Raw genomic sequence first — 26,785 nt, forward strand, 5'->3', positions numbered from 1 at the left:
AATGTTTGCTCTTTGTAATTCCAATGAAGGTACTGTAAAAAAATGGCTAATATGTATAATTTTAACTTTCATGAAAAAAATATCCAAAATTACAATATTTTAGCGTAAATGATAACTTGTCCGTCCAGGGATCTAAAGGGATAAGACAATGGCCGTTAAATTGTCTTATCCTTTGTTACGTACAAAATAGCTGTTAAACATAAAAAAAAATATTTTTTTATAGTATATCCAAATCCCATGTAGAAAATTATAGGATTAAATAGAAATCAGGAGTGTTGGTACGGTAATGACAATCATATATTTATTTCTTGACTTAAGAAAATTTATTACTGTATGAACCTTGTCCTATATTCCTGATAATCATACTTTAGGCCAATATATTTGACTTTAGAAAGAAAATTTATTCCTTAATGATCTTTTAACCATGAGAACCATATATTTAGTCTAATATACTTGACTTTAGAAAATTTATTACTGTATGAACCTAGTATTATATGCCTGATAGTTATACTTTAGGCCAATATACTTGACTAATATATTTATAAATGATCCTTTATCCCTGACTACATTACATTTTAACATATATACCTGACTTTAGAATTTGAAATACTTAATAATCCTTTATTCCTGGAGACCTATATTTGGCCAATATACTTGACTTATGAAAATTTATTACTGTATTATAGTTATACTTTAGGCCAATATACTTGACTTTAGAAAAATTATTTCTTAATGATTCTTTATCCCTGAGAACCATATATTTAGTCTAATATACTTGACTTTAGAAAATTTATTGTCAAAAAATGTAAAGAATTTAAATTACAGTTTACTTAACAATACCAATAGATTTGAAGTAAGAATGCAAATTTTTTAAATAAAAATTGCCTTAACATGTATAAATTAAATTTAAAATGGTAACAGTATTCGAAATTTAATATAATTGAATGTTTTTTATAAGGACGTTTTTTTCTTTTTTCTTTTAATGCAGTTAATAGAAAGATTTGACAAAATATTTTACGTTTCTAAAAAAATGTGACATATTTTTGATTTTCTCGGCAACAATCCAACACTTTATCATTAAATTATTGATTTGATTTCTATTACTGTTTTAAATTTACTGTGTCTTTAAAAAACCACACATTGTTTCTAGTCTTTTAACTTCAATTTACAACCACACATTTAGATATACGGACGTACTGGTGAATGCTAGCCATAGAGAAGCTTCGCTATAACGTTATAAACACTCACTTTTGCATTTAGCATGACCTCTGGAGCTCTGTACCACCTGAAATATAATAAATTTTTAAGTTTTCTTTTCAGTTTTTCTGCACCTTTTATTATTACCTTCCTCCCTAGGCATTAATTTGAATAGTTTAAACAGAGGCTGCCATATTCAGCCATTAATTCCAATTGAAATTGCCGTAAAATTTAATATTTTGTTGGGGTAAAGTTGGCATATAACTTTTTTTATGTAACTGAATGGGAGTGGGTAAGAAGGGAAGAAAAAAGGGAAGGGGGTTGTGGAGAAATTTTCTTTTAGGATTGTTTTTTAGTATCACATTCAAATTTAAATATCATACGGTGAGAGGGGGGGGGGATATATTTCATTATAATTAGAGGGGAGACAATTAACTGTAAATTTTCTAACACGTTTTCTCGTTAGTTTGCCTTAAACCTTATATTACTTATATCATATCTTGATTGCTTGGTTCAAATTAGCAGTATCATTTCAATTTCAATCAAAAATCTTTTCCTACAGAATTGCATATTTTATATTAGGGATGTGCATCAAATAAAGTCCGTTTTCTTGTTCTACAGTTAAGATATGATTTTATTGAGGGGGGTCCAATTTATAATGAATGGATCGTGTCAATTATTTTAGGCTGTGCACTCATATGTCAAGAAATGCATACAGCAACAACCTTTCCAGAATTATAATTTACTTTTACCTTTCCTTAACTAGTTCTGTGTAGGAAAAACGTAATTGGTTAATGTAATTATTGTAAAATATGAATGGATTTTTTAACACTTGGATTTTACACCAGATTATTATGTACTGTAATAAAGTGAAACTTGTCGCTAGCTAAACCAAAGACATCCCCCATCCACCCACCTTTACCCCATCTCCCCCTCCCCTACTGGAGGTTCGAACTGATCAATAAGTGATGTCCATGTTAGTAAACTAAATTGACGACAATTCCCCCCCTGTCATAATATACACGTATATTATCTCCATTTAAAATATAAAATGTTTGTACGCCATTTAAGTAGTTGTTATGATTCTCTCCCTCCAAAAAAAAGACAGCCATAAACAGTTAGGAGAGATACATAATTTTCCGTCGGTAGAACTTTGAGACTCTTTAAAATATTGCTTTACTTTCTTTATATAATAAGATTCTATCAATATGTATTCGAAATGATAGAAAGATAATTTCTTCTTGTGGCTATATTTTTTATATGATAAATCTATCAAAATTGTGCGTTACATGTTCGTAGCCGTGGTCAAAAATAAGTTTGATATTGTCAAAAAAATTTTTAAACATGTCAAACCCAAAAATTTTTGAATTGTAATCTTTCCTTGCAGAAACTTGTGCAACATGTAGACTATAGTTTTCTTAACTATTTTTATTAAAATGATCATATAAACAAAAAAACCCGTAAAATAGCTTTAAAAACTGCCCCCAACCTATACTAAGTACACAGGGATCTAAAGGGATAAGACAATGGTTGATAGATTGAAGTACAACCCAAATAATGATGAAAAATTAACCTTTCTGTACATTAAAACTAGTGGATGAAACGTTTGGACACTAATCTTAATAAAACAACCAATTAAATCTTAATAAAAGTTCCCAAAGTTCTTACGTTAACGAATAAGAAATGCTTATTATAAAAAAATAGGGACTAGAGTAATAAACAGCCCTATGTCCCCTCCCTCCATGCTAGGCATACCTGAAATTGTGGAATTGTATCAGTCTAGCTGTTAACGAGATCTTAATGTGCTGACATACAAACATACAACATGCTACTCTTTTTAATTTAATTTACCTGGTAGCCACATATTCTGTAAGAAGTCCAGTGTGGTCATGACTGGGATCACTAAAATATAATTTACCTGGTAGCCACATATTCTGTAAGAAGTCCAGTGTGGTCATGACTGGGATCACTAAAATATAATTTACCTGGTAGCCACATATTCTGTAAGAAGTCCAGTGTGGTCATGACTGGGATATATAATTTACCTGGAAGCCACATATTCTGTAAGAAGTCCAGTATTGGTCATGACTGGGATATATAATTTACCTGGTAGCCACATATTCTGTAAGAAGTCCAGTGTGGTCATGACTGGGATATATAATTTTCCTGGTAGCCACATATTCTGTAAGAAGTCCAGTATGGTCATGACTGGGATATATAATTTACCTGGTAGCCACATATTCTGTAAGAAGTCCAGTGTGGTCATGACTGGGATCACTAAAATAATATCAAATAAGAATTAAAGCTGTCCCAATAGTATCACAATATAAAAACGACAAGATATTTTGGAGCAAAATTTTTTTTTTGATTTCTTAGGTACAAAAAAGTCAGCTTTAAATAATTTTTTTAAATGGGACAGTTCTATTGCCCAAAATTATCGTGCATTATTATGGTATTGAATCATGTAAAACAACTTACGATAAAATTGATCTATATACAACAGGGCTCGTCAGCCGCTTTTAAGCATTAGGGAACTTTTACAAATTGAAAATCAGCTCGAAAAAAATTGCAATATATTCTTTCAAAAAAAAAATTTTAAAGCATCCAACTGGTTAAAACTTGAGGCTTAACACGGCTGACCTGAAACAAAAAATCTGACTGCTAAAAACCACATTTAAAAATATATACATTAATTTCTTACTGCAAAAATATTTCCATTTAAATGCAATAAAATGAAATAAAAATGTTTTACGCAATAAAATTATGAAAATGAGAAAAGTTTGTAGAAATTAAAGTACTTAAGTTTTGCAAAAGAGGATTTAAATTTGTTTCGCGTAGTTTCTCAAGTGATAATCTTTCTGGAAATCTTTTTAGAGAGTGCACATTTAAATATAATTCCTAAACTTTTCATATAGGGGGTGTTAATACTTTTAGCGATGTAGCTAATATACAACTCGTAGAGCTTGATGGCTTAAATGTAATTTGTGCTTGTTTGACTTTCACAAAGCGTTTAATGAAATACACTCAATTTTGAATTGTTTTTACGCTTACAATAAATGTATAGAATATATATACATATAATCCAGATAACTACCTGGAACCATTTTGGGGACCTTATTCGTCTGCTAGCAAATTGCTTAATATTTGTGACACTACTGGCTGATATTCAATTGATATTGATACTGAAAATCAGAGTAGATCCACGGGGTGGGAACATTCCCCCTATTGTTTTACTTTATAAGCGGACCATTTATATTTATATACTTGAATAATAAAGTAGCTGCACTAATAATTCTTAATTGTATTAGAAAAACGGTCATCCTTCTTTCCTCTCCCTCTCTTGTAATTGACTTCCTTGCACCTGCTTTGATATCTAACTCTTCAGAGCACTATCCCTTCAGGACACAAGCCCTGCGAAGTCCTCTTAGCCCTTATTTCATATAACCTAAAGTATTTTTTACCAATAGATTATGTGTGGTCTACTTCCAGTTAGGAGGAAATTGCAGAGATCTAAAGGGATAAGACAATTACCGATAAATTTATGTACATCTCCAATCCTGATACACAAATTTACCCCTTCTGTAGACTACAAGTATTGATTGGAACGGTTGGACACTCAACTTAATAAACCAACCAATCAACCAATTAAAGTCCCCAAAGTTGTTGAGCTTACGAATAAGAAAACATTAATATAAAACTTTTGGGACTAGTGTAATAAACAGGCCAATGTCCCTTCCCTTAGTGGGGAAATTACTTTTGATATATTTACCTTACTCTAGAAAGTCCAAAGTCACAAATTTTGAGATCACAGTTTGCGTTGAGCAATATATTTGAAGGCTTCAAGTCTCTAAACAAATAAAAAAAATTAGGATATTTTTTTGCATTGAAAAAAAAAACGTTAAAGAGAATTTCTGCTTTAATTTTTATAGTTATTATGCAATGAAGTTACTCCTTTTTATAATACTAGCAGCCTGGCCTAGATCTAAGTCCACTGTCTATGTAGGGATGATCATAAAACAAAAAACCATCCCACAACTTATATCTATAAATAAAATAGCCTAAAATTATCCCAGGACCTATGTGAATCTTCCCTAAATTGGAAAACTCAATAATATCAGTAGTTACCGAAATCTTGTGCTACTGAAAACAAAAAACCTTAATATTTTTTATAATTGGATTGTTAACAAATCCTATTATATCATGTTTGTAAAAGCCATTATTAGTTCTTACGAGCCTTCATTAAACTACATTTTTTAAATGGAGTTAAGCTAACACATATTAGGTGTATGGTAAAATTGATAAAATATTTTTAAAATGTCAATAAAAGAAGTTTTATTAGAATAATTATTCTGTTCTCACCTGTGCAAAACATTTGCTGAATGTATGTACTTCAGTCCACGAAGGATCTAAAAAAAAAGGATAAATCATCTGAAATTTTCCTGAATGGTTTTAAAACCGATTAATATCCGCTGGATTAAAGAACCGAATTATAGACAATTTATAGAAAATAAAAATCCTAAAATTAAAACCAATTTTGTTAGCCATGGCCTTTGGCACCTCGGTACTAACAAAAGGGGTTTTGATCATATAACTTTTCATTTTAATATCCCCAGAACGCTGTCTATAATACGATACCATACATAACTATTCCTACATTAATTTTTTTTAAATTTGAGTGGGGTAAAATAAGCAGTTTAAAAGTTTGAGGGTCTGATACATATATGTAATCTTTGTACAACCAAGGGAATTAAAGAATAGGAAATGGACGATAATTTGTTATATACTGTCAATTATTAAAAAAAAATTAACCCATCTATTAGATTAAAATATATAGTGGAAACCTTTGGACACTGTTAGTTAATACCAACCAATCGAAATTTAAGAAAAGTAAACAAAGTTTAAGAGCCAACTAATTACAAAATGTGATTATACAATTTTTAGTTTCCAATATAATTATTACCTGATAAAGAAAATAGCAGACATGATCAGCTGACAGTCTTTGGGTTCTTAACAACTTGTGGAGGTCACATTCCATTAGGCTCTACAAATATTGATTTGAATGAATATGATTGTTTTAAATATCATTCTTAAGTAACATAGCTCAAAAGATTTTTGAAATACGGACAAATAGATTTCAAGAGCAGTGGTCATAAATCAAGGAAAAATGTATTTGAATAATTCACGAAACCTGTTTTTATATGTTTTAATGTCTATATTTTGCAGCATGACTGACAGACCAACGGACCAAGTAAATTATATGCTGGCTGAACATTTGTATAGTAAACCTCTATCTTGAATAGCAGTCCAGAAATTTAAATTTACCCAATAGCGTCAGAGACGTACTGGCGGACGGACAGACATACAAATAAAAGTAGCTTCGCTACTAAAAATTAAACTTTAATTTAGAATACAATAAATTTGTTTTATTTTAAATATATATATAGTAAAGTTACCTGTACAATATAAATGTCTTTCAACGTGTCAATGCTGTCTTCACAAAGGAGATCCCTAGTTTAGTTTTCAATTAGAAAATTAAAGATGACTTATCTGATATTAATAAGAGTGTGCGGTATTATTTTTTTAACGCGCATTTGTCACAATTCTTAATTTCAAACTAATGCGTATGCCACTGTTGGACTTTAGGGGTAGTTATATAATGTGGATTGATTTTTTCTCACGATGATTCTTTTGAAAACTTAAGAATCAATCTAGCACCCAGCAGAGATTTTTGATACATACAACATGAGTTTTTTTTAAATTCTAGCGGCAGCGGCCCCTAGCATCTAGGAGATTTGTATTCAAAGGAGGAAGACATTTAATCATTCTAAACTACCCAAGGGCTTGAATCTAGAAATAAAATAGCCTAAAACCATACTGGGACCTACCTTAAGCTTCCCTGAAAAGAGGAATTCAATCCATTCAGTAGTTATTGAAATATTAAAATCAGACAAAAATAAACTTGCTGTTTTATATAAAAAGCTAGAATAAATATAGAAATTATATTAATAGAAAATATTTTAGGTGAGATGAAAAATGGCAAGAATTTGAGAATGAATAAAACAATAGTTTGTTTATGCAAAAAGAAAATGTTCTCTTTTGATTTGGAGACCTATAGAATCTAATATTAGAATATTCCCAATTACTATAGATTTTAAATAGAATGAATTACTTAAACTAAATGGATTTTTTTTTGTATATTATGCCTTTAAATCTTTTATATAACCTAAACAAAACAATTAATTATGTCTATAAAGAAAGTTTTAAGGCAGCTTTAGATAAAAAAAAATTAAAATTCTAACTTTTTAATCCCATTTTTTTATACCTTGTGTAACATATACTTTAACTTGGTTTTTTTTTATATTTGTTGCACAATTTTATTATTATTTCTAATTAATTTTTAGAAATAATCTTCAAAATGTATTTTAATGTGTCCTTTGATGGTGTTATTATAGATGACAAAAAAGTGAATAGAAGAAAAAGCATTCATCTCTTACTCTTTAGAACAAGAAGAAATTGTTCATTTCCTGTTTCTGCTAGTTTCTGACATGGAAGGGGAGATATTCAGAAAAAAAACAATAATGGCCACATCCATAAGTAGTAAAGCACCCAAAATTCATGGGTGATGGATTAAGATTAAAGAACAGAGGTTCAGTGGTAAAAAATCAAGATTAAATTTATAAAAAAAAAATATGAAACTTGTCACATATGTCTTATTTTTCTATGTTTTGATTTTTACATTTTTATATAGCATGACTAATAAACCAATGGACCAATTAAATTGTATACTGGATGCTAATTTATAATAAGGTATCTTTAAAAAAAACAGAGCTGGATCTTTAAATATGTAGCCGTTGCCGTAGCCGTATCCGTGGCTGTAGTCATGGCCGTAGTCGTGGCCGTAATCGTAGCCGTCGCCACTGCCAGTGCTGACAATAAAACATGGATTTTGAAATGTTTGAAGTTGTATTACTGTTATTTTTTTCTCATATTTTTACTGAAAATTGAAAAAGTGGTTGTGATTTAAAGATCGCTTTTAGCCTTATCCAAATTGATTTAAGATCGGTATCGGTAGTGGCTGTAACTCTGGCCACGGCTACGGCAACGGCTATTCATTTAAAGATCCAGCTCTGCAGTATATCTTAAATAGCCGAAGAGAAAATAAAATTTCTTGGATCGAGTACAGATTGATGGATATTGCATTTTTACAACAATTTTTTCTCTGTTTTTTACTTTCTCTGTCTATTTATGTTCAGATATCAGGTTTCAAAAGTAAGTTAATGTGTTTTTCTTTCATACGCATAAAACAGAGAAATTTATAATGTTTTCTAGTAACAAAGCTACTATGTCAGCTACTCTTTTGTTTTAAGATAATTTGAAAGCTATTCTGCAAAAGAACTTGGTACCCCACTCATCCTTTCTAAAAAAATAATGGTACAAGAAAAGGGTTTCTTCTTCGTAAAATATAACTAGATTATACCCCAATCCTTCCATCCCCCAAATAAAAATTTTTATTTTTCTAACAAACAAAAAAGTATGGGGTGATCATGCACCAATATAATATGCGAAGCCTCTAGAGACTAATTTTATAAACAGACTAGATGTAAATTTGTTTATTTTAGATTGGTGTTTGGTGTACAATCATATCCGCACAAATTATCCGCCGTGCAAATTATTATTAACACGGCGACGTCCACAGGGTTTCGTCAGGGAGGTTTCACGGAGGTCCCCAACCACCTCTTTAACCTAAAGGCCTAGGGGCGAAGCACCTAGTTCAAATAAAATGCAGTAAGCAATTTTAATATTATTACCTACTAACAAATTAAATTCTAAACTTAATTGAATATATTACTTTTCTATTTAACAAAAAATACTGCACTTTACACTGAACTTTTTCTTCCTGTACAAAAAATATCTCAAATTAATTATCTCTTTATCCCTAATACCGAGAATATTGATTCTTAGAATTTGTATATTATTTATCACTCCATAGTCGATCCTATTACATAAAAATAGTAAGGTTTTTTGTTTGTCTGATAAGATCTCGCTAATTACTGAACCATTTGAGTTCCTATGCTTCACATAGGTCTCTGGGTGGTTTAGGACTATTATATTTTTAAGAATAAAATATGGGCTTATGATATTTATTTTGTCCCCTCCCTCTCCTAACAATAACAGAGCCCCTAGGTCTACTTTTATCAATTCGTAATCGTCATGGGCGAGATAGGAGCAATGCCAACATGAGCCTCACACTGAACGGAGCAATCTCTATGCACGCATCTTGTTATGCATATATAAATATTTTATTTCAATAATATTACTGTATTATACTTCACTGTTTTATAGTATAAAGATTATAGCTGCGCTACTAATGGTCTAGGTTTATTTCATAGAACATTAATCCTTCTTAGAATGAAAATATAACAAAATTTCTTATATAACAGTATTCTATTCTGTTAGGAACAAAAATCTAAATTTAAAGTTTAAATCAGAATTCTTAACACCTAGCTATTTATTGATAAACATCCAATAGCTTAAATATTTTATGCTTAAGGCTAACATAATATAAATAAGAATAAGGTAAACTAACTTAACTTTACCTTACCTAACCAATACCAAAGCGGGTGGAAGCGATAGTCACCATAAACCCTTGGACTTAAGGACAATGACATAGCTTCACATAAAATTACAAAAAATACATTAAGTCTCTATTCTCTTCACCATTAAAACTTTTTTCAAAACTAATACAATCAAATAAAAAGCTTATAAAACGGACATAGGACTTAAACGAAGCTTCCCAGATTTAAAAAAAACATAATTAAATAATACCTGATGTCAATAATGTTTTCATGCTCAAAATTCAATAAAATTCGAATTTCTCTCAACGTTCTCTGAAAAAAAAAATTAATCATGAAATTAAATTTTTTATTGTTTCTCTCAAAATAAATTTATAAAGATTTTTCTTGTTTTTATTCCAAAAGCGAACTAGCAAAAAGTTTTAAATTTCCACTTTACATTTATGAAAAGTTGGCAGCCAAACCCAAGCGGTAAAAAATGGACTTTTTCATTGTTTTACACTTATCTTTGTGCCACACCTCTAGACTCTTCAAGGAGCACTTGAGGGAGACGAAATGGAGTCGACCCTCATTTCGGCGGTGGATTTTTTTCCAGGGCCAATTTATCTGAGGGTGACCCCTCCCCATAATAGTTATAAACCTTCCCTGGACTTATGAGAAGCTTCACAATGAAGAAGAATCATATAAATTCATTGTTTACCACAAACAGATAGACAGACAAACATCCTGTTACTTTTTTTAAAGAATTTAACTAGTGCGCTAATCATTAACATGGATATTCTTGTTAACATAATTTTTAAATCAAGGATAATGGAGAAAAAAGGTTATTTATTAAACTAAATAATGTTAAAGAACAGATGAACAAAGATGAGTATGTCCAGTAATAAATTAAATTTCCCACCGCAGTAATACGTTTTTTCTTGTGAGGATTTCTCTACCTTATATATATTTATCAAGAGCTTAGTCACTCTATGAATAATACTATAAAAGTTAGTTCAATCATCGTTAGTTTCCTAGTTTGTAAGCTTAGCATTTATGGATGTTGTCATTCTTTTATAACAGAGAATTTTCTTATTATTGTCAGATAAATCTTTGGAATTGACACTCAGTGATACTTTTATCATTATTATTAGAAGCAGAGCTACGAGCTTCTCTACAAGTTTTCGTAATGGTATCTATCATTTCGTGTTGGTATCTATCTGTATGTAATGATACTGTAAAGCATATAAGTAGATTATCATTAAACTAATTACAAATAAATGTATTATCTATTACTAGCGGCTACGCCCCCCCTCTTTTCAATTTTAAAATTAAAAAAAAATTTGGGTTGAGGGGATTTTTCTTCTGTAATCTTGATTGGGTTGTACAAATTAAAAGTCCTTAACCTTTGGAGGAAAAGGAGAGGGGGGGGGATGATTTGTCGCCCATTGTCCTATCTGTGAAAAACATAAACAAAATATTTTCAAGATTTTTATGTTTTCTAAGAGGTAGATTAAATAGTAGCCTTTCTTCTAATACAGAAAAGAATTTGGTCAAATTGATTCTTATTTATCTTAAGATATAGAAAAAAGGTAAAAATAGATTTTTATAGAATGAACGGATAGCTAGGGTTGGGGTGGAATATTGTAAGAAATCTCGTAATTAATACAAACATTGAAAACAATAAAATTTTTATTTTAAAAATTCAACCTCCCCTTTTTATTAATCAAATACTTTGTAAAAGTCATTATGTCCATAATCACGAAGATAACCCAAAAATGGTTTAAGCATAGATGTATAATACAGACAACTACCTGCTTCAAGTTTTAAAGACCCTTTTCGTCTGCTAGCAAATTGCTTTTTGTTATTTTATAAATTTACTAGCGGCTTCGCCCCTAGCCTCTAGAGGCTTTGCCCCAAGAGGTAATTAAAAAAATAAGGTAGTACATGTGGTGGATCTTCATCTTCATCATATTATAATTATACATCAAAAAAAAAAATTTGGATCCTCATCTTCTTCAAACTGTATATCAATTATACATAAAAAAAAAAAATTGGATCCTCATCTTCTACAAACTGTATATCATCAAAAAAAAAAAAAAAAATGGGGGGGATTTTTTTTTGTTTTTGGGGGGGTTGGGGGTGTCCCACCCCCCAAGAAAATAGCTTAAAACCACCACAGGACCAATAGGTATATACCCTGAAGAGTAGAATCCAATCGGTTCAGTGGTTACCGAGATCTTAAGGGACAGACGGACAGACAGACGGACAGACAGACATCGTTCTACTTTGTATTATAGATAGAGACTTTGCTGTGTTTATATTTCCTACGCCATTAACTGATTTCAAAGTCCAAATAGAAATTCGGAGAGGGTTAATAGGTGTCCAAAAAAATTGATTGAGATCTCCCTTAAATTACCTAACCGAGCACGAGACCCCCGAATCTTATTTTTGTAAAGAATCTAAAATAAACGTAACTGTATTGGAGGTTTATTCAGGTTAGTTTGATGACTTAGGTTAGCTAGGGCTATTTTAAATGGGTATTATGGAGGGGGGAGGGGGGGTTAAGAATTCAAAACTATAGCTGAGGGAAAGCACCAAATTGTTTAAATTTGTTTACCTGGCAATAAGTTTGATGTTCGAATGGTGAAATCTTCTTGATTGCAACTTTAGAATTTGTCAACGTGTCCTAAAAATATAAATTTATAGTCATTTTAATGTATATATCATGGGGTAAATTTTATCTATCTTCATTTGGGTTGTACATCAATTTATCGTTGATTGTCTTACTGATACTTCCCATAACTAATGATCAACTAAACTATCCTTATACTAAAGTAACAGGATGTTTGTGTGTCTGTGTGTTTGTTTGTACCCAAAAATCTCGCTAACCACTGAACCGATCGGGTTCTCCTTAACAGGGTAGCTTCTCATAGGTCCCGGGAAGGTTTATAACTATTTTCTTGGGGGGTGGGACACCCCCAACCCCCCCTAACCCCCCTCCCAAAAAATAAAACCCCCCCCAAATTTTTTTTAACTAAAATTAGAAATTAGGGTGGGGGCACCCACCTCCCAAACAAACAAAAAACCTCTTCTCTCCTCAGGTGTCCCTAGAGGCCTCTAGGGGCGTAGCCGCAAGTATCGAAATATATCCTCTACTTTTCTGTAATACAGTTAACTGTTATATGATAGATTTATAAAGTTAATGGGCAAATCGTCTTTGATTTTGTGTATATTTAAATGATCTTGATATTTATCATAAAAACCAATGCTATGTAACAAATGCAATTCTAGCAAATGAGTTAATTGTGTAATATGATGTAATCAAAATTACAATTGCATTATAAAGTATGATTGTAACACATAGGGTTTACTAAAATGTATGCACATCATTTATTTAAATCTCCATGTTCAATTTTAGTTTTACAAAGAATACGAAAAATCACGGGGAGGAATTTATTTCAGGGGCGTATGCCTAACAGTAGAAAATATTATACAAATATACAAAACTAGAAAGTTAAGTGTATGATCATCTACCTAATTGTGGTTCATTACTAAAACTTTTTAATAGGACAGTTGCTCAACAATTATGTTCTTTTGTACGTCCTTCTGTCTGTTTGTCTTTCTATCCAACAGCCTATCTAGTCAAAGGGTGATCTTAACAGCATAAAACGGTCTTATTAAATTTGCGGCTAAAATTAAGAGTGCGAAGTTAAAAACAATAATAGTAGGGGCTCTATGTTTAAAGATTGAATAAATAGTCTTAAACCACCCAACGATCTAAATATAATAGCCCAAAACTGCTGAGCTCTAAGTGAAGGTTTCAAAAATTTTGAGAACTAAATCGGTTCAATAGTCAACGAAATCTTGAGCTTCAGACTAAAACATCATCCTTAATAATTCATATTGTAGGATAAAAAAATGTTGCGCTACTAATTAACACAATTATCCTTGTTTTTTATTCAACTGCAATGATTCAAAGTTGATTATTACAACATGAAACATGCTGCAATTAGTAAAATTGAAAGTATCTTTCTATGTAATAACACTAGCGACTACACCAATATTAGGCCTCTGGGGGAACTTGTACATAGTACTCGGTGTCAGTTTTAGTTTTATATACAAATAGTTTATTTTTAGGATGTTTATTTTGTCTAGAGATGATTTCTCCTCACACTTATTAAATTTAATCAACCAAAGAATTTTTTATCCAATCTTAACCAGACAAATGCCATCTAGCTAAAGAAGATGCGTAGATTTCACTTCTGGCAACCAGAAAATCCGCAGAAATCGAATTAACGAGATCCAAAAAAGTTTAATTAAAAAAAACCTTACACCAAAAAGAACAAACAATAAATATAACGACGACTTAGTTTCTTTTTCCTGTTTAATACGAATTTTTAAAACTAATTTTCAGGCATGCATGTATTTATAATATTCTTTTCTGAGAAACATAAAAAGGATTTTTAACATGAACAAAAAGCTTGTTTTAGTTCTAATAAAAGATACTCTTTTTTTCTTGTAATAAAATTACTTTTGTACATTAAAAAAACCCGCATTGTCTCTATTTTATATTTAAACATGCATGTCATAATGATTAAAAAATCCAGCCATTTGATATACCTAGAAAGAAAAAAAAAGAATATTTTCTCCCTGTGGGCAAAAGAAATTTTTAATTATAAGGGTGAAAAAAGGTTTTTGAAAAATATAGTGAATTATTAAAAAGTGAGGTGACATAGTAATATAAAAATAATCGGGTGTAGTCCTTTTCGTAACATCGCACCTTATAGGGCGATTCTTTGTATTTAAAACAGTAGCTTATCTCCTATTTCTAGTCCTTGCAGGGGGGCTCTAACCCTGCGGAGCCAATTACCTAACCCTGTGGGGAAATCACCTAATCAAATATAACCTAACCTAACCTAAAATAACCTATAAAAAGCCATTTTTAAAATGCGATGAATCACCCCTTATGGGGCCATGTTATGAAAAGGACGATTCCCAAATAATTAAATGTGTTTTTTTTTGTGGGACAGTCATTCATTTAGTAGCGAAGCATTGTTATGAAAATTAAATGCCTTTAATTTTTTTCAGTAGCTTATTTGTAATGGCTCCAATACTGTATACTATGTCTGTATGTTTATTAGCTCTCTCTAATTCTTCTTCTTGGTATTAAATCTTGTTAGATAAACTTTTTTTCTGTACTGAGAATTTTTAATTTTTGATTACTTTGTTTCCAAGTGACATAAAACAGGCCTTTAATTACTGATTAAAACTGTGTCTTATTTATGCATAATTTTTTTCACTTTGGGACACCCTAAAAAGGTTAAAAATGAAAATACTTTGTTTTGTCAGGTATGTCCAAGGGTGTGTTTATTGTTTACCCCCCTCCCCACATACACACACCCAAAATGCATTTGGGGATGTCACAGGCACCATGTATATTTAAGAAGAAAAAAATGTTATTTTACTCATCCCCCCCCCCCCCAACCAAAAAATTTACCAACAACCATTTTGGTGGAAGTATTTACCCTCCCTTCCCCAAATAAAATAGGATTTTAAAGAATTTCGTCTTTTTATCTCCCCCACCCAAATAAAAAAGCTTTGATGTCCATGATCATGGCTCTGAATACAATATAGTTCCACCTGATAAAAACAAGATTTCTATTATAAAATTTACATAAAAATAAACATTGTATGAAAAAGATAAAATAAGAAAATGACAGCTGTTTTAAATTTTTTAGTAGAAAAGGACCTACAAACAAAGGTTATTAAATAAAAGGGCGAAGGAAGCGAAAATTGACTTTCACTCACTTATAGTCGGAAATTCATTATCAAACAGAGGGCATGCACAAAAATTTTAAGCCTTTTAGCTCTAATAGGAAGTGAGATAATAGGGGGGGGGGAGGCATTGAACGCCCCCCCCTCCCCCTGGCCGATAAAGGTGCGGCAAGAGGGCCAACTGTTAAGGGTTAAGCTTTGGAAGGGGTCCGACTGTTTAGGTTAAATTAATTTCAAATTATTTATCTCTAGGGGCTCTGTTTTCTGAAGGGTTAAGAAGGGAACGAAAAATAGCTTAAACCCATACCGGGACCAATGTAAAGTTTCCCTAAAATGGAGAACTCAATCAGTTTAGCAGTATCAAACCTTAAGATACTGACAAAATATCTTACTAAGTTTTTATAATAGGATAGGCCCAACAAGTGTTATTTATAATTTTAAATTCTATCAGTCTAATAATAAAAGCGGAAAGAGTTTATAAAGACGACACAAAATCATTTATAAAAATTACTTATTTTTTTCTTTTTTTAGATTCTTTAATGATTTTAACGTTTTTATTATGTAAATGAATAAAGTTTTATTCAAACTTAAAGGATTTAATCTTTTTCTTTGAAATTTATATGTCTAAACAGTAAAAATATGAAGTTCTTTATTACGAAATCTCAAATCATTAGATTTTAATTAAGTTTATTTATAAAAATAAAGAATAAATTTGGCAAAAAATATAGCTACAAAAAGGATTACTGCTTTATAAAACTACCTTGATTGTAGAATTGCATTGATTTTGTTTAATAACTGTAAAAAATGAGTTTTTATGTGATGCGTTGCTTATAATCAAACCTAAAAGTGCATTTTATTCAATGATAGAGTGAAAAAAACATATACCTTGTTTTATAGTTTTTTTTCTCTCTCTTTTTATTCATTTATATAATATGTATATTAAGAATAAAAAGTATTTTTTTCTTTAAATATTCATACTTTGCTAAAATGCCCTGGTAACTTTTTGCAATATATTCGCTCTAAAAAGGATTCAGTATCTGACTTTTGCATTTAAAATGATAGATTTTATACCAATTATCATGTTTACTGCAGAAAAAAATTATTTTTGTGTTTATATGCAATTTTCTATAATAAAATGTGAGAAATGCCTTTTTTCACACGTAGGGCAAAAAAACTAACACTGAAAATAAAATGTATGTCTTGAACATGTCCTAAACTCATAGATAAAAACTTTTATAAGAACATTTATTTCAAAATATGTCATTTAAGGCATGAAATTAATTTTGCAAATTAACATTGCAAATGTTTGCAAATAACTTTTGAAAATGGTTTCTGCGGATTTTCTAATTTACATAGGTGTTTTCTGCACATTTTCCCCTTTCCAAAAATACCTTCCTCGTTAAGATTGGCTTCAAGAAAGTATTTACTTTCCAAAAATGATATGTGTCCTGGAAGGTTGGAGATACCCTCCCGCAAAATAATTATAAAGATTTCCTAGACCTATGAAAAGTTAATCGATAATCGAGATACTTCGCAACACACACACAAATACGGTCATAGAAACATCATGTTACTTTTATATAAGGAAAAATGGTAGATAGAATTATTTAATTCCATACATGAGTTCTACTGTTATGTTCTTTTTAATAGGTTGGATGATTGATAGATCATCCTTTTTTTAGATTAGATATTTAATTTTTTGAAAACTAAAGGTATTTCTTAAAATTGGTATTTAATGATTACCTTTGCTTCAACAACGACTCCATAAGCACCTTCTCCAACATACTTCAGATCTACTCACAAACAATCACCATACAATTTAATTTGTGTAAAGACAGGGAGGGAAGGGACAATAGAAGGGACATTAGTCTGTTTATTACAAAAGTCCCAAAGTCTTATAATAAAGTTTTCTTATTAGTTGGTTGAACAATTTTGTGGACTTAAATTAAAATTTGATTAGTTGGTTCATGAGGTTGAGTATCCTAACGATTCAACCACTTATTTTAATCTACTGAAGGGATAATTTTATCGATAATCAATGGGGATGGATATCAATTCATTGGTCATTGTCCTATCCCTTTAGATCCCAGGGGTAAAGCAGCAACAGCCAATGGAAATAATCTAAGTTGCAGTTTCCAAAGATACTACCAACAGGTAAAAAATAAGCAGCCGAACTGCTCTTTTCAAAACCAATCTCTAACTGGCTTTATTCCTCAAAAAAATCGAGCTGTCTTTGATAAATAGCTGCCGTGTTTTGACCAATGAGAAATAAAACTACATCTTCAATATAGAAATACAAATTCATTGACTTACATACTCAATACATACTATGATAAAATAATTGCTGTAAAGAAAATAAAATCAAAGCTTTCGGGATTTTAGACTTTCCTACTTATTTAATGGACACAACCTTTAGTTTTGCAGGGATCTCAAGGGATAAGAAAATATAAGTTAAATTAATTAACACCCAAATTAATTAACAAAATTACCACCTTCGTCGATTAAAATGTTTAGAGGGAAGTTTAAACACTGCTGGGTTATACAACCAAATCAAAATCAATAAATTTGTCCCGTAATGTTTTAACCAAAGAATGAGAGAACGCGTTTTAGTACCTTGGGGACCAGAATAATTCCCTTCCTGAGTTTTAGTCAACTTTTCTATTATTCATTTTAAAGAAAATATAATCTTCTTAATATTCAGTAATGGGTAATAAAAAGTAATTGCCTGCCCATAGAAAAAATACATAGAATTCAGGCAAAGTTATTTTATATGTAATTACACATAACTTTAAGCTTTTAACAGAAAAAAAGAAACATTATTTTTTTGGATAAAAAGAACAAATATAAAAAATTGAAAAGAAAATGTGGATGAAAAAAGGAACAAAAACAACAGGGACAAAGTTATTAAAAAGTAAATTATAGTAGTAAAAAAATGAGTATGGATACACTTTGTATGTAATATTACGGACGCCCGGCCACACCCCACTCAATGAGTAGGTTTGCTATTACAATTGTATATTATTGTTTCCTGTATATCTGGGTCCCACCTGAAAAAAAAGAAAATCATTAATTGATCATTTTTACAAATATAAAGTAGTAAGTTAAGTATGTTAGTTAAAGTAATAAACCACTAAATCTTTGAGTTCTATATTTTAAAGAAGCTCTTTCTAGGTCTTGTATTAGTTTTAGAAAATTAATTTTTGAGTAAAATGTCCCTTCATCCACCTTCAAATAGTAATTAACAGTCTAATGTCCCCTCCATCCCTAAGAACAGCTGAAGTAAAACATTAAGATGACAAAAGGTAAGTTAATCCTATATTTAGTGTAGAATGTCCCCACAAAGCATATTTAAACACTTCAATATGTAGCGAAATGATAATATCTTCGTTCAGTAGAATAGATAAGTAATTTAGAACTTCATGACAAAGGTCAAACGTCAGGTAGGGACATTTTACTGTAGAGTACACTTGTACCCAAAGTTCTCTAATTCGTTCGCTTAGAAACTTTGGTTCTTTTAAAATCTTGATGGGTTACAATACATACGTATTTATTATATAGCACTGGCGAAAACACATCTACTAATCTTTTGCATGTTGTGTAAATGACATTCCCCCCCATAATTGGGTACGTACATCAATTTAGAATGTATCAACAGCAGGGAAACAAGAATAAGACAATGGATAATAAATTAATAATCATCCATTGTCTTATTCCTTAAAATCCTAGGTTACCCAGAAAGTCATATTCTAAATGGCTAGAAACATTATGTGATGTCCTAAAATATTGTGATATAAAAGTATGTCTGGGGGTGTACCTCCATTTACGATAAAGGATAATACCAACGAGGAAAAGTGCAAGTTTTTTTATGAAAAATTCTAAGAAATCATTATCATTATCAATATAAAATTATTGATCCACATTTAATTAAAATGCCAAAAAAATAAAAACACAACCCCATAACAATGAGCTAAATATTTTCTTAATATTTGGAATCATTTTGATAAATAGTTAATTATTTCGATACCGATAAAGATAAATAATATCAAAGCTCTTTTAAAGATAAGAAAATTTGACTTATTATGTAATAATTTGTTATTTAGAGCTTTACAAATTAGATACATTGATGTATTGCTTTTCTGTTTTTGGTGGATATAAATAACAGGTTTTTGTGTGGAATCGATGGCTCACAAAGTCTCAAGCGCCTACTAAGTTAGAGCTCATATTTTACAATTCTGTATACTTATCTATTTTCTATTAAGAACACATTCTTTAATAATTTTTAGTAGCGAAGCGACTATATAAAAGAAGGTATCTAAAGGGATAAGACACTAGCCAATAAACTGATGTAAATCCCTAATAATGACATACAAAATTGCAGCTTCCGTAGATTAAAATAAAGGTTAAAAGGTTTGAACACTCAACCTTTTAAACCAACCAATCAAATTCAGTAAAAATCTCCAAAATTGTTAAGTCAGCGAAAAAGAAAACGTTATTGTAAAACTTTCAGGACTAGTGTAATAATCAAGTGTAATTTACTGGAATTGTAATGTGCCGGGCGTCATCACAGGAGCGAGTTTGAACACCAAAAAAGATTAACTAAATTATTGCTTTATTAGGTTTTCGATAAGATATTTTAAAATTTCAGTCAATATTCCAAAAGTAGAACTGATAGCATATTGTTGTACCTACTTATGGACAAAATTGTCCTTATAGTTAGTACTATCTATTAAACTATTTGTTCATTAATTCTAATTGGAAACCAGGATACTATAGAGAAAAATTCTGATTAAATCTAATGAGAAATAGGATAAAAACCTGAATCAGTAAGTAGACTTAAAGAGCCCCATCCATCCTCCCTTATTCTTTTAGATTTTCAAAAACTTTAAGAGGGCCCTAATCTTGCGCAGCTTTAGCCCTGAAGGGCTTTCCTATCCCTCACTTAAGCTTACCCTTTGTAAAATTAACGTTAAGAACATATTTTGTACAAAAAATATAAGTTAAAAGATATAGACCTTGTTGGTTAAAATTCTGTTCCCAGCTTTTCAAAAAGCCGCATAGAGGATGGCTGAACGACACATTCATACGTTACATTATAAGAAATGCGTCAGTTTATAAGAAAAGGTAACGCTATTGCCTTATTAATGCGTCGAGAATTTGTTAAAATTGTTACTTGTTAAACCTTTCCATTTTCTTTCATAAAAATTACAACACACACGACGCACAGAAAGGTTGACAAATTTTTTAAAATGTAGCTAATTGATTGTGTAGTTTAATTTTAAAAAATAACAACTTCTACGTCGTATATGAATGTTGTTAAATTGAAATAAATGTGACCTTGAAATGATGAAATTTTATTTAAATAGGGATGGTAATTAATTTGTGTCTATATATAGTTCAAATTTTTGCTGTCAGGTGTCTCTTACAAAGTAGAACAATGTCTGTCTGTCCGATTGTCAGTCTGTCTGAAGCATAAATTAAATGTAACCGCTAAACCGATTGGGTTCTTCTTTTCAGGGAATATAGTTAATGTTCCTGTGGTGGTTTAAAGCTTTTTTGTTAGGGGTGGGGCTTCTTTTTTATCTTATAATTTATAGTTTTGGTGTGCACAAATAACTATTATGCTTTTCTTGGTCATCTCTATACCAAAAGAAGGTGCGTCTGTTTTTGTCTTTCTGGCTATGTATTTGTTACAACTATGGGTCTGTTGCATGATGCCTAAATACAAATTAGTATACAACAAAGGATTTATGCTTTATTTTTTGGTTAAATAACATAGACCAATATAAAGCACCTCTAAAATGTCAAATTTTCTTTTCCCTTTGGTGTAGTACATATACATAGACAGACAAACACCTACCCACTTAAATATATTGGCTATACATATACTTTCTATCTATTGTATTTTCTATTTCTAATCAACAATGTGCTTTCTTTGAATAATAGAATTAGGAGTATGTTACATATTCTCTATTTAATTATAGTCAGACAGAAATACTCTGAAAGAAATCTTAAATTCTGAAATTGGAAAACCACCATTTCATCCCTCCACCCGCCTCTTCCAAACCTTTAATTAATTCTAATTGAAACAATACTAAAAGTCTCAACCCAGCTGTTTAAAAATCCGCATGTAAACTAAAGGAACGACGCATGCATACGTCGCAATACTATTATTTTCCTCGATGTAAAAAAACAACATATATGCACGCACTTGAGCTCATACGATGCTTTTTTAATATTTTTCTCGATATGCTCTTACGACGTACGTGTTTTTAAATGCATCGCGATTTGGACCACTTTTGCGATGGAATAATGAAAAATGCGTCGGTTTTATTTATTTGTGGAAAAAATAAAATGACGCCGTTTGCATCATGTGGGTGCGGATTAGACGTTACTAATTATTAATACGTACTTATAAATAAAAGTACTTAAAATCAAAGGATATACTCCTCTTATACTTTTAATATGGAAATTGAGTGAAGAGATTTCATGATATTTCTCTTGACTTAGCTAGATTATAATACTTTCCATGCTATACTGAAAATGATTAAATTTGTTATACTGTTGTCTATAGTTTAGATTTTGTAATGATTTAAATAAAATATTTCAAAGTACCAAAACACAATGAAATGGGAAACCAATTTACATAAGATTTACTTATATCATTTAAAAAAACCATACTTACATTTTAAAAAAATAAAAAATTACAGTTTTTTCTAAAAAGTAAGAGACACCTGACAGCAAAAATTTGAACTATATATAGACACAAATTAATTACCATCCCTATTTAAATAAAATTTCATCATTTCAAGGTCACATTTATTTCAATTTAACAACATTCATATACGACGTAGAAGTTGTTATTTTTTAAAATTAAACTACACAATCAATTAGCTACATTTTAAAAAATTTGTCAACCTTTCTGTGCGTCGTGTGTGTTGTAATTTTTATGAAAGAAAATGGAAAGGTTTAACAAGTAACAATTTTAACAAATTCTCGACGCATTAATAAGGCAATAGCGTTACCTTTTCTTATAAACTGACGCATTTCTTATAATGTAACGTATGAATGTGTCGTTCAGCCATCCTCTATGCGGCTTTTTGAAAAGCTGGGTATATATACTATATAGGTCTCTGATAAGAAGAGCAAAGTATTAAAACTATCAACTTGAATTATATCTTATTATTATATCTTATGAATATTAATAGTTATCTTATTCTGCTTGTCCTCCTCGTTAAGTTTAAATGCCAAAAACAGAATAAGATATATTTTTCTATTTATTTTATTTTATAGAAAATACCCAATAATTTTTATTTAGCACCATTAAACGAATAGCCAGGTTGGTAAAGTATACATTCATCCTTTATTCTTTCAAGTCTTGCAAGAAAAATACATTTATCTTTTTTTTTGTGTTAGGTTAAATAATTATCAGAAAAGCCCTGCTGATGCTAAAAAAACAGCACTTATCAAAAGGCGATTGTAAGGGAGGGGGGTGCAGTCTCAAAGGAGATTAATAGGGTTTTATGGTTAAATGCTACGTAGTTTATCCTATATGTGACCAGTAAAGTTAATTTCTAATTGTAACCTGAGAGAGAGAAAAAATAAAAATACATTTATATATAAAACAGAGAAACACGTTTTTTTAGCAACGAGTCTACTCTTTTTTTTCAATACGCATGGCTTTCATGAATTGATTTAAAGGACAAAGCTATGAAAGTAACCGTTCCCTGTTATTTAGAACTTCTGATATTTTATCTAAGTTTCATTTCGACTAAGTAGCATAAAATAAAATGGCCATAACTAATATTTAAATTCACATAATATATAGAAATAATAAAAGTTATTTATCGCATCGTTTTCCACAGATACTAAATTGAAAAATTACAAGATCAATTTTATTTTTGTTGGTCCCGAGTGGACAAAGTCCCAGGCCAACAAAACTGGTATTAATCATATGATTTTTATTTTATTATCAGTTAAACATTGTCTATAATTCGATATTATACACCATTTCTTAGTATGGGGTTTTTTACCGATTCCAATCTAGCGGATATTAATCGTTTTCGAAGCCATACTAAAAAATTTCTACAGCTGATAAAATATTAACAAGTAAGAGTGGGCATTATCTTAATTAATTTTTAATTATTAAATTTAAATCGCAAAATTTACCTCTACTCTAAAGAAAAGACAATAGCCGATTAATTGATGAATATCCCCAATGATGATATAGACAAGATCACCTCTGCTGTAAATTAAAATTATTGCTTGAAACGTTTAAAAACTACCAGTTTTAAACTAACCAATCAAAAATCAGTAAATGTACTCAAAGTTTCTGAGCTTACTAATAAGATAAAGTAAAACTTTGGGTACTTGTGTAATTAACTGCCTAATATCCCCTCCCTTCAAGAAGATATATTTGCTATTGTGACTGTGAACCACCATGCGGATGTAAAGGCACACCATAAGAGAAAGATTAACAAAGCTGAGATTAATCCCAACAGAGTTATTTTCGTTCAAATCAGAAAGAGAGGGACAATGGGCTGTTTATTACGCTAGTCCATAAAGTTTTATAATAACGTTTTATTATTCGTTAGCTTCACAACTTTTGGGGATTTTTACTGAATTTTAATTGGTTGATTCATTAAGTTGAGTGTTCAAACGTTCCAACCTCAATTTGAAATCTACAGAAGGGGAATTTGGGGGATTTACATTAATTTATCGGTCATTGTCTTATCCCTTAAGACCCCTGATTTTTTATCCTTAAAAATTATTAGATGAATAATTCAGACAACTACCTGGCCTTAGTGATGAAGACCCTTTTCATTAACTAAATAGCTTTCTGTTTTTTTCTAGAGACTCGGCTTAGTTTATATTTCCGACGCTATTAGCTGATTTCAAAGATTGGACACAAAATCGGGATGGGCAGAGTTATATATAGCTCATGCTACTTAAATATTATTTCTAAGAAGTATTGACAAGCACCTACTCCTTCCCTTCGCACGCTCCTGCTATAGGATAGGTCAAATAACCACTTTATTCTTAGGGTGTCGATTCGTCTGACCGTCGGAATAACTGAAGTCCTAGAGAGAGAGGGGAGTTGTTTATTGTACTAGTCTTTAAAGTTTTTATATAACTTTTTCCTTAACAGCTTCGGACACTTTTGATAAGTTTTCCTTAAGTTCAGTTTCCAAACGTTTCAACCACTAACTCTAATCTACAGAAAGGGTAACTTTGTGTATCCTCATTGGAGATGTATATAAATTATCAGGCATAATCTTATCCTTTTGGATCCCTGGTGAAGATCAGTAACACCTACATGTCCTAGTTAGAGAGTAGCTGTGTTGCTAAACAAATATCAATTTTATGCCGAAAAATGTAAATCTACCAAAATGAAAACCATTAATAATTTTGTATTGGAAAAATGGATATATGCCAAAATGTGCACTTTTTAGTCTGGGCAGGGTAAATGAGAATTTAATGAGCTTTTCAGGGGGAATGATTTATCTAACCATTGCAAAATTGTGTACTTATGCTGTGAACGATAATTGAATGGATGTAAAATATACATGGATATTCTGACAGGGAAATAATTGTCGTTACTTAAGGTTGATATTTCCTCTGCCATTTATTGATCACTTCGTTCATCCAGTATGAGGGAAGGGGATTGGGTAAAGAGGGTGGAGGGGTTGGGTCATTATTTTAGCCAGCTATAAGTTTTAATTTAATAACGTAAACGATAATCTGGTGTAAGATCCAAGTAATGATAAATCCATTAATAATTACAATCCGTATCAAACTTTTGTGTTGTTATTATATCAACATTTAAAATGATTACCCTGGTGGAAAACAAGTAAAATTTATATGTAAAACGGTAAAATGTTCCTGGTATCGATTAGCTCTAAAAAAAGAAATAGCCTAAAAGTCATCTAGCAGCCAAACGGTTGAACTTAAATATTATTTTTACAACATTTTTGGAAGAAAAAGAGAGCCTACAAATAATCTTGAATAGTCAATAACACACAGTTATCTCGCAACACACTTAAATGCGCGAAAAAGTGTATTTATCACACGTTTTCTTTAGTCTTGCAGGCATAATATTTATACGTTAAGCCGTCTTTCATGTACAGTCAAACTATAGACGTTTAAAATGGTTTCTATTAATAGTTCTAGTAGGGGGAATGCCTTGGTCCAAAACAGGTGGAACCTTATATCATGCACAGTTAAGACTTCCAAATAAAGGTCAGATTAGCATAGAGTTGGTTGTCTGATGAGTGTTACTTACCCTAATATCCCGGGTGTTTGGACAGGAAAGGAGAGATTTGGCTTCCATTAGTTGTCCTGGGTTGTTGGAAATAACATGTACAGAAGCTTCCATTAGTTGTCCTGGGTTGTTGAAAATACCATGGACAGAAGCTTCCATTAGTTGTCCTGGGTTGTTGGAAATACCATGGACAGAAGCTTCCATTAGTTGTCCTGGGTTGTTGGAAATAACATGGACAGAAGCTTCCATTAGTTGTCCTGGGTTGTTGGAAATAACATGGACAGAAGCTTCCATTAGTTGTCCTAGGTTGTTGAAAATAACATGGACATAAGCTTCCATTAGTTGTCCTGGGTTATTGGAAATACCATGGACAGAAGCTTCCATTAGTTGTCCTGGGTTGTTGGAAATAACATGGACAGAAGCTTCCATTAGTTGTCCTGGGTTGTTGGAAATACCATGGACAGAAGCTTCCATTAGTTGTCCTGGGTTGTTGGAAATAACATGGACAGAAGCTTCCATTAGTTGTCCTGGGTTGTTGAAAATAACATGGACAGAAGCCTCGCCCGTTTGAGGTACACCATTTAACATATAAAACTAAGCTTAGGATTTAGATGGCCGTCATGTATTTATGTACGTACAGTACACTGAATATTGTACAGAACAGCTACACTACAGAAAACAAGAACACTATTGGCCATAAATAATGCAGCAGTAATATTCAAAGTAGATAAAGTAAAGCCGTTTTTAAATTATATTAAACAGAAATTCATTCAAATTGAATTAATTTATTTAAACGGTTAATGCCCATACAGTTTGAACAAGGTGGTTCAATGGACGAACGTATGTCCCTTAGTTGTTAGGTAGCTACGATATTTAAAACAAATTTCCTCTGTAGACCAATTTCTTAATCTCAATTCCCATTAAATTTTCTCTATTTCACTTTATTCAAAATATGAAAATCAATTTTGAATTTTCTAAAATCATTCCATTTAATTGGTTT

General features: G+C 30.9%; 1 protein-coding gene across 2 annotated transcripts in view; it reads right to left on the reverse strand.

Annotated features, from left to right (window-relative positions):
* The window catches only part of LOC145319055 (mitogen-activated protein kinase 1-like), a 61,990-nt gene that overhangs the window by 33,966 nt on the left and 1,239 nt on the right, over positions 1–26,785 (reverse strand). Inside the window, exons 3-12 of one of the 2 annotated variants that reach the window (XM_080160880.1) lie at positions 18,556–18,574; positions 17,271–17,320; positions 12,370–12,438; positions 10,024–10,085; positions 6,651–6,705; positions 6,158–6,238; positions 5,557–5,603; positions 4,967–5,044; positions 3,049–3,099; positions 1,249–1,285 (exon numbers count right to left, since the gene is read on the reverse strand). In XM_080160880.1, the coding sequence (XP_080017006.1) occupies positions 1,249–1,285; positions 3,049–3,099; positions 4,967–5,044; positions 5,557–5,603; positions 6,158–6,238; positions 6,651–6,705; positions 10,024–10,085; positions 12,370–12,438; positions 17,271–17,320; positions 18,556–18,574 (549 nt within the window). Of the gene's footprint in view, positions 1–1,248; positions 1,286–3,048; positions 3,100–3,423; positions 3,475–4,966; positions 5,045–5,556; positions 5,604–6,157; positions 6,239–6,650; positions 6,706–10,023; positions 10,086–12,369; positions 12,439–17,270; positions 17,321–18,555; positions 18,575–26,785 lie in introns of both variants that reach the window. The other variant, XM_080160881.1, reaches the window with a different exon arrangement.

Source organism: Acartia tonsa, chromosome 5, assembly GCF_053477335.1.
Source record: "Acartia tonsa isolate MP-2025a chromosome 5, ASM5347733v1, whole genome shotgun sequence".
Taxonomy (NCBI): Eukaryota; Metazoa; Arthropoda; class Copepoda; order Calanoida; family Acartiidae; genus Acartia; species Acartia tonsa.